The sequence below is a fragment of the Opisthorchis viverrini genome, assembly GCF_000715545.1.
Source record: "Opisthorchis viverrini unplaced genomic scaffold opera_v5_758, whole genome shotgun sequence".
Classification (NCBI taxonomy): domain Eukaryota; kingdom Metazoa; phylum Platyhelminthes; class Trematoda; order Opisthorchiida; family Opisthorchiidae; genus Opisthorchis; species Opisthorchis viverrini.
Genome location: NW_008752434.1, coordinates 8,601 through 28,966, shown reverse-complemented (window position 1 = coordinate 28,966; position 20,366 = coordinate 8,601). Strand labels below are relative to the sequence as shown.

General features: G+C 41.3%; 1 protein-coding gene across 1 annotated transcript in view; it reads right to left on the bottom strand.

Annotated features, from left to right (window-relative positions):
• Positions 1-555: 555 nt before the first annotated feature.
• The window catches only part of T265_15711 (hypothetical protein), a gene marked incomplete at both ends in the record, with an annotated part of 21,188 nt that continues 1,377 nt past the window's right edge, over positions 556-20,366 (bottom strand). The window contains 6 exons of the mRNA XM_009178995.1: positions 556-720; positions 964-1,089; positions 2,152-2,229; positions 2,774-2,863; positions 3,969-4,090; positions 4,936-5,248. Coding sequence (XP_009177259.1) covers positions 556-720; positions 964-1,089; positions 2,152-2,229; positions 2,774-2,863; positions 3,969-4,090; positions 4,936-5,248 — 894 coding nt within the window. The remainder of the gene's footprint in view (positions 721-963; positions 1,090-2,151; positions 2,230-2,773; positions 2,864-3,968; positions 4,091-4,935; positions 5,249-20,366) is intronic.

Sequence of the window (20,366 nt, the reverse complement as noted above, 5' to 3'; positions counted from 1 at the left end):
TGAACTGAACTGAACTGAACTGAACTGAACTGAACTGAACTGAACTGAACTGAACTGAACTGAACTGAACTGAACTGAACTGAACTGAACTGAACTGAACTGAACTGAACTGAACTGAACTGAACTGAACTGAACTGAACTGAACTGAACTGAACTGAACTGAACTGAACTGAACTGAACTGAACTGAACTGAACTGAACTGAACTGAACTGAACTGAACTGAACTGAACTGAACTGAACTGAACTGAACTGAACTGAACTGAACTGAACTGAACTGAACTGAACTGAACTGAACTGAACTGAACTGAACTGAACTGAACTGAACTGAACTGAACTGAACTGAACTGAACTGAACTGAACTGAACTGAACTAAAATTGAACTGAACTGAAATAAACTCTACATCGAGCACCACATTTGCCCCGAAATTTCATTTGCTGAACGCTTATCTAAGGGGAATTTTGGGAATGAGGCTCGCCTTACGCGATGCCGTGGGTGGATGCTGGCTAGTAAAGTATGCGTATTTTTGCACACCCTTGTTTTCGTGCATCACTAGGTCAACTTGCCTGGCGAATTGTGAAGCAGTGCGCTCGGAATTGATCGAATACTGCCTTGAAACACACGAGCTCATCCCTCTTGGACAATAACTTTTGCGTTGGCTTATGTTGGGTTGTCACATCCATGACGATGTCACTGGACATTTCCTTGACGATGAGGCCAAGCTGAAAGAAGCAAAAAGAATAGTTGCGGGAGGGTGAAGATAGACTATAAAACGATTTGTCGCACATCTGAAAGAATCACGTTCGATTTTTGGGTGGCTTGAAGAAACGGCCGATAAACATTGGACTGATGACGTTTACCTGCACCCATGCATCCTCAATACCTATTTTCACCACACGAATATACTGTATGTTAAATAACCTTTTATCTTGCATTCAGCTGGACAAGAAGAGAAAACTACAAACCGGAAGTTCACGGTGCAGCTTTCGCCAAGCGCTATCATGTTCGTCTTCGGTTGCGGCCTCCACCAAGCGTCGGAACTTTGAAAACAAATGCGCCTGGCAAGAGGGCTTTCTACCTACAGCATTTGACTGTAATCAGGGAAACAATTGATCAACACTTGTTGTTAACATGAGCTCTGTCAATGCTTACCGAAAGAACTCACTTCCTAGAATACCCACCATTTGGAAGAAACTACACAATATCACTCGGTTGCCAGGTTAAAGCAAATTGCTGACGAAATTAATTCTCCTGTAAATACGCATAAAGTACAAAGACCATCACTGAACTTTCATCGAGCTCGCTGAATATCTGAACCGAGGCCTCAACTATCATGTGTAGTTTTATGCCGTGAACATACCCAATGAAACTCGTTGATGAAACAACGATTCCGTTGCAGGATTAGTTAGCACGTTGAGTTTAGTAGGTGATAATTTCTGTGTTCGTTTCCTTGGTCAGTGGTAAACACCATGTTCCGTCAGAGGATGTAATATGAAATCGACGAATAATTGCAATCGTTGAAACGCTTGTTATTTGGACTGATAGGTTTTCAAAATCAGCTCGATTATCACTGATCATACTACAGGCAATCATGAGATGCTCGGTGTTTTGATCCAAGACACCCTTGTTCCGTTTATCTATCTATCTATCCATCTATCTATCTATCTATCTATCTATCAATCTAATCTATCTATCTATCTATCTATCTAATCTATCTATCTATCTATCTATCTAATCTATCTATCTATCTATCTATCTAATCTATCTATCTATCTATCTATCTAATCTATCTATCTATCTATCTATCTAATCTATCTATCTATCTATCTATCTAATCTATCTATCTATCTATCTATCTAATCTATCTATCTATCTATCTATCTAATCTATCTATCTATCTATCTATCTAATCTATCTATCTATCTATCTATCTACTATCTATCTATCTGTGTAATTTATTTAGGAATCAGCGTCGACAATGACTCTGATTGTTGTAAGTGCCTTTATCTCTGAAGTGATTTGCTATCAGCCTAACATATTGCACTCTCATTGCAAGGTGGAGTGGTCACTTGATTCCTTGTACATATAATTTCGTAGGAAATAACTGTTACAATAGGCAGTTCAAAATATCGAATATCGCTCCGAACACATACTGCTATGGCTCCATCTTTCCGGTCCATCAGTAGATCATAATGACCTTGGAATTTTCCAACTGGGAGGCTTCCCATCGCCTGAAATACACAATTAACAGACACCTATCAGTTCACACACAAACTCACAAACATCAGTGCATAGCACTACTATTATCACCTAAGTTCGCTCGTTCAGCTCCAAGCTTCTTGTCGATTAGTCAAGGAAAACCACATCAGGTGGCGCGTATTGATCGGCTCCGCAAAAGTCAACCTTCCAGAAAGATGTTTCAATCATCACGTAACTCTATTCTTCTCCCAATTACTTGTAAAGGATTCATTAAAATTCTACCTACTTTGTACCGCAGCACAGAAACTCATGAATCTTTAGGTACCCAAAGCCATTGCTTGGTTATCCGGAAAGTGACACTGGCAAGGCTTCGATATCTAGAGGCCTGGACTAGCATCTTTGCTGAAATTCGTCTGTGAAACCTGATGTTCCTAATCAAGTATTTGCAGCATTTACCGTCACCTATTACAGGTAACAAATGATAACTGTTATGTCGATAAATACACTCATTGTCACAACAGTTTGACTTTCCACACGTGAAACAAATGAATCACTCCGTGGCATTTTTTGACCCACCATTTCGCCGTATTTCATCACGTGACTCAATGCTGTATTCTTTTTCACCATTGTGTATTGTTCCTCCAGTGTATGCGTTTTTAGGTCATTCTGCGTGCGAGTGAAAGATAATGACATAGGGGGGCAGGCAGATCAGCTTACGCACTTTAAGACGAATCCGTGGTAGTCAAAACATTGAAATTCTCACTATAGTTAAGCCAACTGAGGACGGTAACAAAATATTGCTGATAAATTATTGAGCACTCCGCGGTTCTTGGACACCATACATGCTCATGCAAATTACCTAAAGGATATGATGCCGTATGATGTTGATCACAATCACAAACATCAACAACACCATCAACACCATCATCAACATCATCGTCATCGTCATCATGATGGCGGGGAAAATAGAGGCAAATACTGATGATTCACCGCCGTACAAGCATTTCTAATTATTTGTAGCAGAAAAAGAACGGATAGTGGAACAGGAAGGGAAACCAGGGCTAGGCTACAGCATACAACCGAGATACCTACATATCCGAGACCAAGTCAGACAATCCGAATAGAAACTGACATCATGAACGCCATTGGCATATTGATTCATTTCGACAGACGTGCCTACACAAAGGCGTTCAGGGTATCCGCCAGCGACATCATCGTCGTTATCGTCATCATTGATGATGATGATGATAATATCATCATCATGACATCAACATCAATTTCAACATCCGTAGTCAACTTCGTCGCTTCCGCGAGTGCATTCAATATCCATTTGAAGACCTATTCGAAAGAGAAGAATCGAAATGGATGGGGAAACCATCTGCTGCTGGCCCACAACAATTATTCCGATGCGCCTACAGCTTCAGACAATTACTCAGGCGATCTGAATGGGAATCAGGCGGTCTCCATCGTAGAGCAGGAATTGCACTGATAGCACCCAGACTTTTAGAGACCATTTCATGTCACTCTGCAAGATCAGAGGCGAACCTGATTGGGAGGATAGTGATAAATTTCGTACATACAACCAATGGTTTGATTATTTTGGGGCCACCGGACGGCCGTGATTACTGAATTGCAATAAATCCTCTTCATGCTTGAAAATAAATAATAAATGAATTTGGGAATCAAATGGACTAGCAATGGCTGATAAATACTACCGGATTACCCATGCAAAACTGACAGGCCTATCTGCAGCAGTTCCGTTAAAACTTACGAATTCTGAATCTATAACCCAGACGTACGAGTATTCGTCCGCTAGACAAACATCGATTTCCTTGTCCGAACAAAACAAAGAATAGGATGGTTCATCTTCGTTGGATGATGTTGTCAGGTAGACTGCAGGTTTCGGGGTTCAGACAACAGATAGTATAGGTCAGTATCAAAGATATGTGAGGTTGTGAGTTAAATTATCGATAAACGCATCCTGTGACTCAGAGAAATAATGAAGCTACAAGACGTCTAGTACTAACACACCACTCAGAAGGTGCGGACATTTCATTGGCAGAACATAATGGTCCTCATGCTTATTGCGGTGAATCAAGTAGACGCAATCTTTGAATTTCCCTAAAACTTATTCAAGACTTGAACCCAGACTGGGCAGAACTTGCCGAAAACACTCATGAACGAGACATTTGTCTCGGTTTGGTTGGGTCAGTCCGTCAAAATCAAATAAGTGTGTGAATGTTTAATCTGCTTTTCACGGTAAAACTCCGTGGAAAATGACCACTGATGAGAACCGTCAAAGATAGTCACACCACGTTCATTAGCCCTGTTGGATGATGGGTTGAAGCGTACTTTTTATAAAAGACCCACGATCCATTTTAATTTTACAACGAAAATATCCACTTGGCATTGGTGGCTGCTACAAATGAACACCAAAATATCACAGGGGTTGTAACGGACACACAATGATTTCCTCCACCCATATGAAACGGGTGCAGCAGCGGAGGCGGCACTAATCGATGAAGGCTGGATTTTGTGCTATCATCGGCTAAACACTTGTTGCGTAGAGTCAAGGGCTACTTCCATACAAAGATCGCGAAGAGGACAAGGATAAATCAAGCTTGGGACTTCGTTCTGTTTAATTGGTCAACGCCGCTTTTAAACCATATGTCATTGACATTATGAACGCTATTTCACAGGAGCCCTGCAAGAATCAGCCAGAAATTAACGCCACTTACTTTCCATATTTGAAGGAAGAACATCGCGAAACATAGAGCCAGAGCTGCAAGAATCCACGTATAGCACCATTTTGTTGAACATTTTTTGGAATGCATGTAGGCGATGGTATCGTTCAACTCCAAAGCATTTAGCTGTCGCAAGACAAGAAGAAAAATTCTCGTGAGCTCGAGATGAGTCACCCGATGAGTGAGCCACCAGTGATGTGGATCCCTTGATTGAAGATGGCGTTATGATCCACGTATAGCACCATTTTGTTGAACATTTTTTGGAATGCATGTAGGCGATGGTATCGTTCAACTCCAAAGCATTTAGCTGTCGCAAGACAAGAAGAAAAATTCTCGTGAGCTCGAGATGAGTCACCCGATGAGTGAGCCACCAGTGATGTGGATCCCTTGATTGAAGAATGGGTGGCGTTATGTCCTGACTTATTGCGGATAAATCAGGCTGTTAGTTGGTCACAAGTGGTCGAACGGTTACACGTTGCATCTATCAAGCGCACCACGGATGATTCCAAACAGGGATGGAACAGTTGTACTTTGCTTCTCGGCTTTCCATCACAGACTGGTAATCCATACATAAATACAAACACTTCGTGCTATTAAAGATTCGTGCCGTCGCTCTGGAAGCGAAAAGCAGTATGTTGTCTTGTCAGGAAGAATTCGGCTGATGCGTGCTTTGTATCATCTACAACTCATGAGTGACCGCATGCGACCATTTTCTTGGTTTATGTTATCTACGTTTGCTCAGCAGGCTGAATGGATCGACCGCGAAATCATGTGAGTCGAACGACCTTACACTTTGTAAAACTAAATCTATGAGACGTTGTGATTTAACCCAGCTTGACTAGACCCATCAAACTTGAATTGCTGGGAATAGCACTCTTGAGAATGACGTACGAACATCGTAGCTTGTGTTCCGTTTTCCGGTTGATGTGTAGAACAGCTTGACTATGAACTCCCTTTTATGAAGAATTACCGATGCCATTGCACCAACACGTTTACGTAAGCGTTTTCAATCCGTTCACTATTTAGCTTCCAACTAAAAAAACTGCGTGCTAAAACCGTGGTTGCCAAAATAAACTGAACTTACATATTCATTTAGGAAGGTAATAAAGGAAATCCCACCATGGCCAGAGTAGAAGATGAACACGTTGTCATTAGGGCGGCTGTTATTGGGCAGAAAGTTGAAAGTGGTCTTGAATAGTAGCTTATTGACGGGCGCTCTCACAGATAGGAAATTACAACAAGAAACCCGCGGAAACGGAAGCATAGCGAACGCGTAGTTGAGGATATTGTTTTGTATACGCTGCTGGTTATAATCAGTAGCTAAATTAACTTCCACTAGACTCATTTTTGCATGGCCCAATTGAATACGGGGATAGAAATGCGATACTCTGGACGTCTGTTGGTTCATTCCTATGGTTTTCAATGCAAGAAGATTGTTGGAGGCAGTTGTCCAATTTAGCTAGTTTTCACATCTTGCCGTTGGATCAGTAACACTCGGCTCTTTCGGAAACGCGCTCTTTTCAGCCTGATTACATTTGTCAAATCAAATATCTTCATAATATATAAACTGCTGAGGAAATATATTATGACCCTCTTGGGCGATCCTACATTTTAAACACGGATATCCAAGAAGCCATATGTTTTTATCTAAAACTGATCTGAAAATGTTCCGTTTGTTGGTCGTAGATCGAGATGGTTTTCATCTATTCTCTGTTCGTAGTTATCAGCTTGCGAGTTTTCCGTGGCTAAAGGCCAGCCCTACGTTCTACTTCGTGACCCAGTGTCCTCTACTTTCCCATTACATGTAAATTGGTGTGCTTGTCTGGCAGTGGATCACTAGTGGTCTCTTTCGTTGTTGCCATCGAGCGTCAACTTCCCAACATGTGTCGTATGTGTATTGTGTCCTGGAATATTGGAGTCCTCCTCGGTTCATCAGTAGTATGTGTCATTCAATGCATCGTATGTCTTAACTCTCGTGATGTTCCACTGGTCCGCTTCATATTATTTCTCCTTGTCGTTATTTCTCACAGTCGCGCAGAAAGACCTGAAGAAGTGTACACTTCGTCCACAGTATGAAGATGTGAAAAATGGGACGAAAAGTAGTCACGTCATGGAATACGGTTAAATGGTGGGTCACAAAGGATCACTTGTGAAAAACCAGTCCGTAATGAAAGTGAGTGTATTTGACCAGATGAAAGTTTTATTACGTAACCCTTGAAACGTGGCGGTCAAGGTTGAAAATAGTTGATTAGGAACTTGAGTTTCCTTAAGCGAAGTAGACCTGGATAGCTAGAACAGCCATCTCGATATCCAAGCATAGATAGTGTCATTTTTGGATAACCAAGCAATGGCGTTGAATAGGATTTACTTCAAATAATTGTGTGCTATGGTGCAAAATGTCCTCAAATATATATGAACTATCTATAGTTAACCCAGTGTAAGAGTAGGTTTACACTGCACACAGTCATTGTGGTGCCACCCAAGTCTGAACGAAACTAGGTGATGATATCCTCATTGAACAAGCTCGTTGCGTGAAATGGTTCGAACATATCTCATGATGAACTAAATCCCGTGAAATACCAGTGGTGAATGACATATTCGTCTATTGTAACGGATAGTTAGTGTGAATACAACACGTGCTTTCATCGAACATGATGATGCCACGAGTATGTTCAATTAATGGTCCTAAGATGTTGAAAAGCACGGTTTGAACATCAGATTAATTTACGCACGCTTTAGTAACTGACGGGCAACAACGTGATGAAAGGTACCTGCTTCGTGAACTCGCAAGTACAACGAAGCGCACATTCGAAAGGTACGCCGGCAGATCGGACACTCCGCTTGGGTCCGGTCCTCACAAAGTTAGTTGGTGTAAATTTGAATTTCGTGATGAACCCCAACGAGCAAACGTACGTGAAAGTACTATCGGTTCGGTGGACATTAGTGCAATGCCGTGATGTTGGAGAAACAGTTTCTGGAATTCTGTTTATTGTTTAATCGGATCCTTCTCTACGTACACCTGAATACTAAAGTGCAGAGCTTTAGTTGCATGATAAGCTGCTTCTGCATTGTATGGAACAGAACAACATCTTATTTGGCAATGCACTGATAAGTGTCTCTGTAACGTTTATTTCAGGGGATGGGAAGTCTGCCTTTTGGAAAATCCCAAGGTCATTGTGATCTACTGACAAACCGGAATGATGGGTCAACTGCGAATGTGTTGTCTGCAATACTTGATGTTTCGAATTGCCTATCGCTCATTGGTCACATTATAGCTCCTCGGGTTCCTGCATATATATATATATATCTTATGGGGGAAACGAGCATTATTCCACCTTATTTGGCAGCATTCTTAAGCTGTCATTTTTCTTTGGTTACAATCGATGTAAAAGTATGGGAGTACCGGATGGCTTCACTAGGGAACCTAGGAAGAAGAGGTTATCAACATATGCTGCCATTTGGCACCACCGCCTCCTGGGTGTAGGCAGTGAGAAAATGTATTTTTTAGGTTGAAACTTGAACCGATGATCTATCTTTCCCGTGTTCGCTAATCCCCGCGAACTGGAAAATCAGGTTATCCAAGTCAGACGAACTCCTACTCAGTCAGACTTTTTGACCACATAAATAAATCAAAAAGAATATATCTGTTCATAGACTTCATTGTACTGTACGCGAAGCAGTGGACGGCAGAAATTGATGCATCTCAGATTAGAGTCACATCATTCTATTATGCACAAAATAAAGAGAAACAATTAAATAAAAACAAAACTAAAACTAAAACAAAACAGAATGAAATAAATGATAACAAAAATGGATAAAAACAAAAATAAATAAATAAAAACCAAATAACCAATTTGGGAATCAAAATTTTACTCGGTAGTTTTTTGAAAGAATAATTACACTTCCAAAGGCCTGACGACGTTGCCAAGCCACATAATTTTTCTAATGCCAAAAAGTCGCTCAGGCTCTATAATTCCTATAGCAAGCCGGGTTTGCGCCGGTATCTTGTGATACCTACCATAGTTCAGTTTTCTTCGTTTCGTTTAGACTGATGCGTCCAAAATGTCTCTCTTAATCCTCCCGATGAGGTTGGCCTCTGAGGAGGACCGCCTGATCCCCACCGTGACTGGTTAAATACGTTGCAAATCATGCCCTTGAATCTTTGTTGGTGTAGTTGTTTTTGTACATTTCGATTTGGATCGCCTGAGTGAACGTTTGAAGCTGTGGGCGCATCGAACTGATCGGGGTAGGCCTGCATAATTCATTTTCCTATCGACTTTGATGCTTTTCTATTGAATAAAATTTCAAACGAATTTTGAACTCACACAGAGATGATGACGGTGATGGTGATGATGGTGGTGATGTATCTCGTCTCAGCAAATCTGTTGAAATGAAGCACAAAACAATGTGCAGCATATTCGGTTGAATGGACATTCAATCCTTTGATTGACTACAAATGCCGAATGACAAGGCGACTTAGTTATGTCATTGTCGTTCATGGTGTCAGTTTCTATCCAGATTGTTTGACTGTTCGTCGGTGGCGTGGACATCTCCGGCTAAATGATAGCCCTGAGTTTTCGCCCTTGTTCCAATATCATTTCTTTTTCCACTACAAATAAATTGACGAACTTGTACGCCAGTAGAACACCAGTGTTACCCTTTAAATTGGGTGCTTGATGATGACGATGATGGTTGCGATAGAACATCAAATCCCAATATGGGTTGTATGTGTCCTGGAACAACACTTACCATCCCAATCAATATCAACATATACGGTTTTTCATTAGCACTGTCTCAGTAACCTCTATTGAAACATGTGGTGATTGGAATGAGATTGGCCGCGACCAGCATGGTTCATCCAAGAAGCCTCTACATGTGGCTTGTTTCAAGTGTCTAATTTACGTGGCAAGTGGTAATTTACTGTGCTACGTCAGTAAACGGTCCCATTGCTCCCCGGATTCGCAGATATATAAACATGCAATCATTGGGGACACGAGCGTGATTTCGCGCCAATTCACGCGTGATTGGCATGTCTGTCTGAGTCTGGTTTGCCGTTTTGAGGATGTGTATTTTGGACGCCTTGAAATGAGTTCTCATGTTGTTTTTAGCAACAACAACTGCTGCAACCGCCTCCTAGGTGTAGGTAGTCGGAAAATGCTGTACCTACTGTGGAGAATAAACCCATGATATTTCTTTCTTGAGTCGGGCGACGTCCTCTACTTTTTTCTACAATCAAAGAACCGGTCAGGCTCCATAAGTCCTGTCCCAAGCCGGTGTCGCGCAAGTATCTTAAGGGACCTACCATAGGTGAGCTTTGTCCGTTTTGTTCATAGGGACGGGTATTTCATACGTGCTGCTCCTTTCAGCTACCGGGAAGGATACCCTTCTTTTGAAAGATAGAACTATATTAATCGACGCACAAATGTGAAATAAGGATCAACCGGCCTGTGATTTTCACGAACGCATTATGCTTCTGGAGTCTAGGAGGAGGTCATGCATGCATACACAGATACATACATACATACATACATACATACATACATACATACATACATACATACATACATACATACATACATACATACATACATACATACATACATACATACATACATACATACATACATACATACATACATACATACATACATACATACATACATACATACATACATGCATGCATACATACACACATACATACATGCATACATTCATAGGTACATAGGCACATGCAGATAGTCAGTTATAGAAACAGATAGTTTGCTGAAAAGAGATACGTGGATAAATACACTGAAAATTGAACACAATTGCCCAATTGCTAAACTAAAGATGCTACATATTTCTAAATTTTTTACAACAATTGGTTGGCTGGGATGCGTTCATGGCATAAAAATGCACATGAGAGTTATGACCCCGTTTCAAATATTCAGGGAATTTTATGGAAAGCTTAGTGATGTTCGACGTACAGCAAACTGGTTTACAGGATAATGAATTTCAGCGGTAATTTGCGTTACACTGGAAACCAGGGGATCTTAGGTAGTTTCTCCTTAAGAGTTTGTAGTCTAGAAAGAAAATGGTTCCAGTCAACATTGACAAAGCACCTGTGAGCCATAAAAGTTGCCAAGTTGTCTTTTTTGTTTCCAGCTGGACATGCACAGACTTCACGAAATCTCGTTCTTACCATGACACTCTTCGATTAAAGTCTCCGCAGCCCACTGAACATTCGTTTGGAAACTGTCCCGCTGTGCATTCGCAGACATCAGTTTACACTAGCTTTGGTTCTGAGATAACATACATAGATGAACCGAAGACGTCTTAGGGCCCACGTCTCGCCGCTATACAACGAAACAAACCATACCTTAGTGTGACGTATATTCCATCAGGTTCCGAGGTATGCCAATTCGCGTTCACGTGCCTCCGAAGTTAAAATCCACCGAGTTTTACAAGTTCGTGTACGAAAACCGTTTACAACAGTAAAATTTAACATTACGCAAGAGAACTTAATCCAACAGACCACGAGCTGTATTCGAATGCAAAGAAGTTTTGCAAGAACACCTTCCTCCCTTTAACAAAAGGAGAACTGAGCAGAGAATTTTTATCAGAATTTCGTCCTTTAACCGAAGCCGCGAAGCACAGTATGTCGCTCCATTCACACCGTCTCACCTCCAGTTTGAATCTCAAGAAAGGAACCCCCGACATCACGCGTCCTGTTTGGAAAGCCCAACCATTTTATGTCTCTCATATAGCAATGGTTGTCACGCTGTCGTGAAGACGGAAGCTGGTATAGAATACCTAATGAAATCCTTCATAATCCCGAAAAAGGTGTAAAGTGAAAGGAAAAAGGTACTGTAACGTTTGGAAGCCAGGTATCTCTTTCACTCATGAATCGCATATGATCCCACCTATCCTGAAATATGCTCAATTGCATGGTGCTTCATAACGCCTGAGTGTTTGCATGCAGCACCAGAACAACAAATTTAGTGAAACACTATTCAACGACCACATAATTAAAGGAAGAGTTTTCCAATTTTCACTTTCACAAATGAATGCGGCCTAAATTAACTTTACGTAGATTTTTTCTTATAGCATGAATGCGGACTTTGGTTGCAGCAAGTCCTCTCAACAAACAATAACAAGTTCGTGTTCACGAAGGTTCACAATTCACCTAACCTTGAAATTTTATCACGTCACTTAAGTTTTTCCGACCCTATCGCTCCAGAACCACTGTATATTTTATGAGGCAAGAGAGTAAGGAAGACGTCAAATGGTGCAAAGTTTAGTATGTTTCTCACGCGTTTTGACGATGCGTATGGTGCACTGGAAAAAACAAACATAACATTTACGGGTGTGCGTGTTTTCTCTCACGCTAACAGCCCGATGTTTTCAAACAATTAATGACTAAAAATCGATAACCGCGATACAAAATTGCCATTGCGGGAAGCCTCCTCGTTACAGTCACCGACTTAGTTGTGAAAATTAATCGCTCATTCACATACTCATATATTGTAAGCAGCTTATATTGATTTACCGGACGTTTCAATGCCCTGCGTATCAAAAGTCCACGAGTTTTGTCTTATTCACAGAACGATAAATGTACCCTTAGAGAAAGGGCTCTCTCGTACAAAATTATGGTCTCTTCCAGATATGTGGCATATATTGCATAAACGAACAACACACAGTAGACCTCATGAGCACAAAGCTGGTCACGGAGAGGTTATTCCACTGATAGAGAAACTTGTAAAAATCAAGAAGTGTTCTGCGCTTAATTTAGAACGCTCACTACACCAGTTTCCTGGACGAACAGCATACAACAGCCGGCTTGTCAAGGATTTTAACATGATTGCCTCACGTTCTGTGAGCATGATAAGAGAACGCAGGATTTCCGCCCTGAGTATCGAATAATAAACTGAATAACTGTAACCTACTCATTTTGAGTAGAAGAAGAATGAATCGATTCGAGTATGCTGTATTGCAATGTTTTCAGATCGGCATGGTTAAATCGAAAGAGCACGAAAAACGTGCTTTTGTGAAGAAAAAGCAAACTTCACTCAACGTTTGGTCCGGTCAGTTGAACCGGGAAGCACTGTACATGCGTTCCAACACCAATGAGGTTCACTGACACTGTACACTCCAAGAAGATAAACACGACATCCGGGCTAGTGTTTCCAAAAGTAAACCATTATCAGTTTCTCTAAGGCCTCTGGCCGTCGAACTATCGCGAACGAAGAAACCCCAAAGGAGTGAAAAACCAAGCCTTCAATAATGATGAATGAGATGTAATGTAAAAACAAAAAGCTACCGTTGGTTCGGCAAGTACATGTCCGTCGGTGAAAAGACCATATTCCACTCTTGACAAAAATACCCAGAAACATCTTAGGGCATGGTACATTCCGAAACCACGCGCCATTTATTGTTGTGTTCTGTGTTAGTCGATACTTCGAGCCGAACTTCTATAGGATGGTACGTTTCAACAGACCATGATTTTCAGAAATTCACTCTGGATAGGTGCAATCCCCAGTTGTTGATAGTATGAAAAATCTCGGGAAAATTTCTCCCTGTAAAGCTATTTCGTCTTTCCCAACGATTATTAGCAGTGCAAATCTAGAGGAATTCCAGATAGTTCTTAACCGAAACCATGACTGACCGGCTGGTGGTTTCAACGCTTAACCTTCAAGTCATTCATGCGATTAGCTCTCAAAGGAGCCAGGTTATAAAAACGCTCATCTTTGACTAACGGGAAACCACATCACGTGGTCACGTGTTGCCTGGATTCTTGAGTAACCATTTCCTATCACTTCATAGAAAGTAATTTCGAAATTCCATGAATTTGTTTTTCCTCTAAATTGTCTGCGAAGCCAATCTCATCTAAAAAGCCAGTGATCAACAGTAACATCCTAATTGGCAATCATCACAAATGCGTGCTCACAAAACCGAGATAGGTGTCCGGTTGAAGTTCTTTACTACTGCAATCGACGCTGGGAAAACATATCTACACTTTTTCAGGCCATTTTGATTCGACGACGACATCTACCTACAAGGGGACTGTAATCAGACATGACATGCTATTTGTGCAAAATTCGAAGGTGCATTCATGATTGAGCTGGTTAACTAAAGTAGGAATATTTCGACAACTAGACTCCTTTGCGCACGAATTCGGTTTCGATAGGGGGACTGATCTGAATCTCCCGTTAGAATCGTTCACTTTAACTGAACAATGAACATAGAGACGGCGGGAACTCAGGAACCCCAAGAATAGCGGAAGCTGTCATGAGCTGCACAAGAGTTTTAGCAAATTTATGAGTAAGCAACAACCTAGCATCTCGGACACAAACGAGCAATTCAGTTGGATTTATCTGAATCTCCCGTCGAAGGCGAATTGATGAGCAACTGAGTGTAGTTTTCAAAACCTGTCCAACTTGGGTTCAAATAGAATATGAGGTTGGGGGAACGCCAGGGACTGATACCGAAGTATGACGAAACCAAAGGGTTTTCAGCAATCTCATGATACGTTTTGCGTCTGAAGTAGAGATACTTACTTCGTTCTGCCCCAGCGCCTACCGACCTAATGGCGGTACATCATCAAGCCGAATTTCGTCAGCTTGAAGGTCGACATGGACTTGACTGAAATGATGAACTTAAAACTGGTTGCTTTACAAACGTCTCTAAGTTCTGTTGGTTTTTGTGCACGGCGGCATGTATACGGAATGTCTGAAATAGCTAGTTTGTAAGTAATTTACCAGTGAAAGGGGGAATCTTGGTTGAGGCGGAGTTGTTTATTAGAAAACACAATCAAAATTTTTTTCAGATTTTGGGAGAGTAAAGTACACCATTCATATGCTACTTGTTTTTAGAAAAAAACCGAATATGCGTTTTCTTGAATGTATCTTCTCGAGCTTCCCTGCGTATCCACTGACTACCAAAAATGCAACATGTTCGACGCACAACAAGAACGCTATGAGAAGCGAACAACACCACATCATAATCAGGCTTATTTGTAGCTTTTAGTGCTTGGAATTTTATACTGTGCATCTACTATGAATCGGACTTTGCCTTACGCATGTATGGCGATAGTGCGGAAAAGCTATCAACCACATATCGAATAGGTCTGCTCTACAAATTTGCTGACCAGTGTAGCATTGACCATTTTGATCAGCTTATTCAATGACTGCATTGTGCATTTTTTTCAAAAACTTGTGCACATTGACGATTTTTGTATACTCTAGAACAAACCTGGGCCAGTTCATTGAAGGCCCATGCACTTCATATAGTACTGAGAAGCAAACTGAGTCGGTAAAAGGGTTCACGTAGCGGCTGGCCTAAAAGGGGCTTTCGCTGATAACTGATAACCGCGGTTTTTGCTTGGCGAAATGTTTATCCGGCAAACTTGTGGTTTGGTGTGGTGGTGTCCACTGACTGCGTAACTCCATGGTTTCATGACGCTTGTGGTTGACACGATTCATTGACACCGAGGGCCACCCAAACTTTGAACAAAGGAATTTACTGTTTTCTGTGTTTCTACTTCAAACGAACATGACGAAACCAAACCATGCAACCATTTGATGGGCTTTTTTGTACCAACTACAACTGATCAACTACAACTAGGAATCCAGTTATCCTTCCGCCAACCCTGTCGCTGGTACTGGTAGCCATCAATTGTATGACGGAAAGAAAACTCCAGGATAATGGCTGCGACAAATTAGCCGTGCGTATGCAACAGGAATCCTAGAGAATACAAGCTCCTTATTTAATAGTGCAGTGGGTTTATCGCCTTGATTGTCTATTCTGAAGACTATGTCTATTTTAATGCCTATCTCAAAAACCACATGTGAAATCGGATTGCGTCGCAGTTCCAAAGCCAAACAGTGAATGAATGACTAGATAAAATATTATGGTTTCCAAGTTAATAAATGTTTTTCCAGCTTCCCGGCTTGTCCCTGGAAGCTGGCGTGCAGAAGGAATTCTTGACGGAGAACTTTGACGTTACATACCCACATATATCTTACGGCGAGTCTGGAATGTCGATCTTATAAGGGGCATATGTTAGTTGTTCTTTGTGAACATGAAAACCTGAGAGTAAATTGAAAGCTGTAACACGCTTCTGTCATTTTCTTAGCACAACTGGTAGGGGCAAAATATGTAATCTCAAGTTCTTTGCGTCTTGCTCAGCCTTACGTCTCCTATGTTGAATACGGAGGGAGTCATGCCAGTTAATATCCTCCAGCCCAAGTACACGATTCGGCTATTCACACGAAAAGTTACTGGGACGAGATTCCCATTGTCATTGGGTTGCTTGTCGCCAGAAACTAAAACTACTATCCAACTCGTGAATGACGACGTACTTCGTGCTGGTGTTGTATAGCGGCATGCCTCCACTGGAGGGGATGTCACTCAAGTTCAAACAGAATCTAGTTCAGCGCATTGTAGGATTGTTTGTACACTGTCGACGTTTCAAACAAATACTCTTATGGTAATCTCTGGACAGCTCTAGTCAGGCGCGCAAAGATTGTCCAGTACGGAATGACTTTTCAATTTAATTCTGAGACACACTTCTGTAGAAACTTGTAAATCAACTGTCAAACCACATCTACTCGGTGCGTTGATTCCTCCTTGATTTAATCATCTGCAATATTTTTTTGTTTTAATTATACACCAAACTGCACGCCGTTTGAATGAAACTCCGATAGGGATGACCGGAAGTGAGCTGTTGAATACTGTTCAGCGAAATTATGGGTAGCAACACAATATCAAATTTCCAGTGTCGTAAGAAAACAACTGCAAACCAGACGAATCAAAATAATCAGTCTCGTTGTTGAATAACCATACAGAGTTCCAAAGAATTCAACTAAGTATCAAAGGAAGTTGTGACTCGCTGCGTGAGATCTTATTGAAAGTCGATGAAGCTTAGTTTTTACTATGCATCTGTTGTCCAATTTTGAGTGAACAAGAGAAGAGAATGGAATTTGAGCGGTTGTACACACCGGTTTTACACATCTACATTGGATGAGTTGTGTGCTGAGCTACCTGGGGTCCTGAAGATAGAGAGGTAACATAACCTCAGCTAGGACGTCAGTCCGGGCATGCAAACAAAATATCCACTACGCCTACGATGGACCGAGGATCATGCATGCCCAACAGGGGTTTGGACCAGTGCCTAAGAATACTATCAAAGGAACATGGAAGTGTGTTCAACAGAATTCAACATTACCGAGAAAAGGTTATCACTGTGCTAAACAGTGGGGAAGATTGTCAGTGAAGCACACCGACGTTCGAGCGGATACTGGGCTTGAGATTAGAAAAAATTACTTCTGAGATATTTTGGCGGGTACCAGCATATCTGCATTTTGGAAATTTCAAAGCCTCTTTATATAAACTCACAATCCAAGCAAAAGACACGCAGATGAGTGGCGTGTGAACATTACGAAACCGTATTGAGGCTCAGCAGGTAGTCGTAGTCTCGAGTTTTCGACAACCTCATGTTCTGCTTCTGGCGAAATTACACAGATTTTGGCCAATATGCCCAAAACATGAGAAACAAATGAATCCGGGTGGATCTCGTCGATGATGCACTGAACTGAACTGAACTGAACTGAACTGAACTGAACTGAACTGAACTGAACTGAACTGAACTGAACTGAACTGAACTGAACTGAACTGAACTGAACTGAACTGAACTGAACTGAACTGAACTGAACTGAACTGAACTGAACTGAACTGAACTGAACTGAACTGAACTGAACTGAACTGAACTGAACTGAACTGAACTGAACTGAACTGAACTGAACTGAACTGAACTGAACTGAACTGAACTGAACTGAACTGAACTGAACTGAACTGAACTGAACTGAACTGAACTGAACTGAACTGAACTGAACTGAACTGAACTGAACTGAACTGAACTGAACTGAACTGAACTGAACTGAACTGAACTGAACTGAACTGAACTGAACTGAACTGAACTGAACTGAACTGAACTGAACTGAACTGAACTGAACTGAACTGAACTGAACTGAACTGAACTGAACTGAACTGAACTGAACTGAACTGAACTGAACTGAACTGAACTGAACTGAACTGAACTGAACTGAACTGAACTGAACTGAACTGAACTGAACTGAACTGAACTGAACTGAACTGAACTGAACTGAACTGAACTGAACTGAACTGAACTGAACTGAACTGAACTGAACTGAACTGAACTGAACTGAACTGAACTGAACTGAACTGAACTGAACTGAACTGAACTGAACTGAACTGAATATTAAGTCGACTTCATTCGGCTGCTGTCTAACTTGTTATATTCACATGTCCACTACAAAATAATAGGAAATCTCATTCGAGATCACTTCGGATTTTTTATTATTCCGATTAAACTACATTACATCTCGCCTTCTATGATTCGCCCGTGTGGTAACGGGCATGGACTTAAACAAGCTTCGGAAAATGAGGCATTTGAGGTGGTGACGAACTTCCGCGATATGATAGGATTCTGGGTGCAACAGCTGCTGATCGCGAATACGGAGGATGAGAAACCAATCAAAACGGTTTGGAATTTTTCGAATTAGTCAGGCACCTTGGCCTGTTGATAATCCAGTGAAGTCATAAAAGTTAGCCACCCGGAGATGTAAGTGTCTCGGTTCGTTTTGGTCAACCCTCATTCACAATTAGGTCAACCCTCATTCACAATAAGATCAAGTCAAATGAAATCAGGCGAACCAGTAGGATTCTTGTGTGTTTCAATGGACTTTCTTTGTTCCGAATTTTTTATGTGGGTAGCAATAATGCACTCACTAAGGAAACATTAGTTTCAATTTGCTAAGTTACCCAGTTACCATTGTGTGACACTATAGGTGACCAATTTTTTTTCGCTGAAATGTTAACTTAAGTCGGGCATGCTTAGACACCCAAGGGAATTCCGGGGAACAATCAAAGTGGAGTAAACTAAGTACGCCACCTGACGAGGAAACATGATCGAACGGCGAATAACCATGCCAGGATGTAGGGACTGGATATTAATTACCCAGAAAAAATAAACAGAAAAAAATTGATTAAAAACACTTGATAATTTGATAAAACCAAATGTTACAACTCACTATAAAAGCTTTGCTCAGAGGTGAAGTGAACTGTCCAGGAATGGATTCAACTGAACTGAACTGGACTGAATTGGGTTGAGCTGAACTGAACTGAACTGAACTGAACTGAACTGAACTGCACTGAACTGAACTGAACTGAACTTAAATGAACTGAACCAAGTCGAATTGAACTGAAATGAATCAAAGCGAACTGGAATGAAATTAACTGAAGTCAACCGAACTTAGCTGAACTGAACTGTATTCAGACAACCTGCTTCACCTGCTGTCATTTTTGTTAGATTCACTATACACTCCGAAAATAGAAAATCCCATTCGAGGACACTTGGGAATTTTCCATGGAGGAGAATGTTGGTGGCTCAGGTAGGATAGATGTCTGTTGGCTTGTTCGCTTAGCTGGGCAATTTGATTGCACACGTTACATCACCCATCGAGTTGACATCATCAGTGCGTTATTGGGGAGCCTAGCTTTACGAAGCGGTGGGTTATTGGTTTGGACTTTTTTTTAAATTTTAATATTACGATTAAACTACATCACGTTTCGTCTTCTATGGTTCGTCCGGGGCTACAGTGCATGGACATAAACTCGCTGCGGAAATAACCCACAAATTTAACCCACAAATTGTTGCACACCACGATTCGGAATGAGAGTCCAATTTGAAGAAAAGAACGACAGTGTTAGTGAAGTGACTACCATATATACCCCGGAAGTTTATTACTGTAAATGTCGCTGCTGGACGTTTAACTATAAGGTTTTTGTAGTCATGCTCGTCGTAAATGTCACCAAGGGGTTGACGCATTTTCTAGAAAGGTATATCTATTTGTGTACACTAGCTTGCTTGGACCAAGAGGTCAACACATTCTCCGAATTGTGAAGAAGTGCGTCTGGAATTATCCGCTCACGGCTTCCAAACTTATGAGCTCATTCCTCCGTTACAAGCACATCACCGTTGACTTATGCTGGGATGTCACATACATTACAATGTTGCAATATCGCGGACGTTGTCACAGACGATGTCACAGAACTAAACGAAGCGCGGAGGATAGTTTTCGGGATGCTATTGACAGAACTAAACGGAGCGCGTTCAATTTCTAGGAGACTTCAAGAAACGGCCGCTAAAATTCAAAATTGATCACAGTTCCCGTGTTCCCATGCATCCCCAACACGTATGTTCTAACACGTATCAATTCGTACCTGGAACGATCATTTAAACGTGCATTCGGTTATCTTTTCGTGGGATGAATTGTGTAAGAAAATAAACTACAAACGCGAAGTGCATGGTGCAGGTTTCGCCAAGCAGTTTCTTGTTATTTCACGGTTGTGGCCTCATATATATA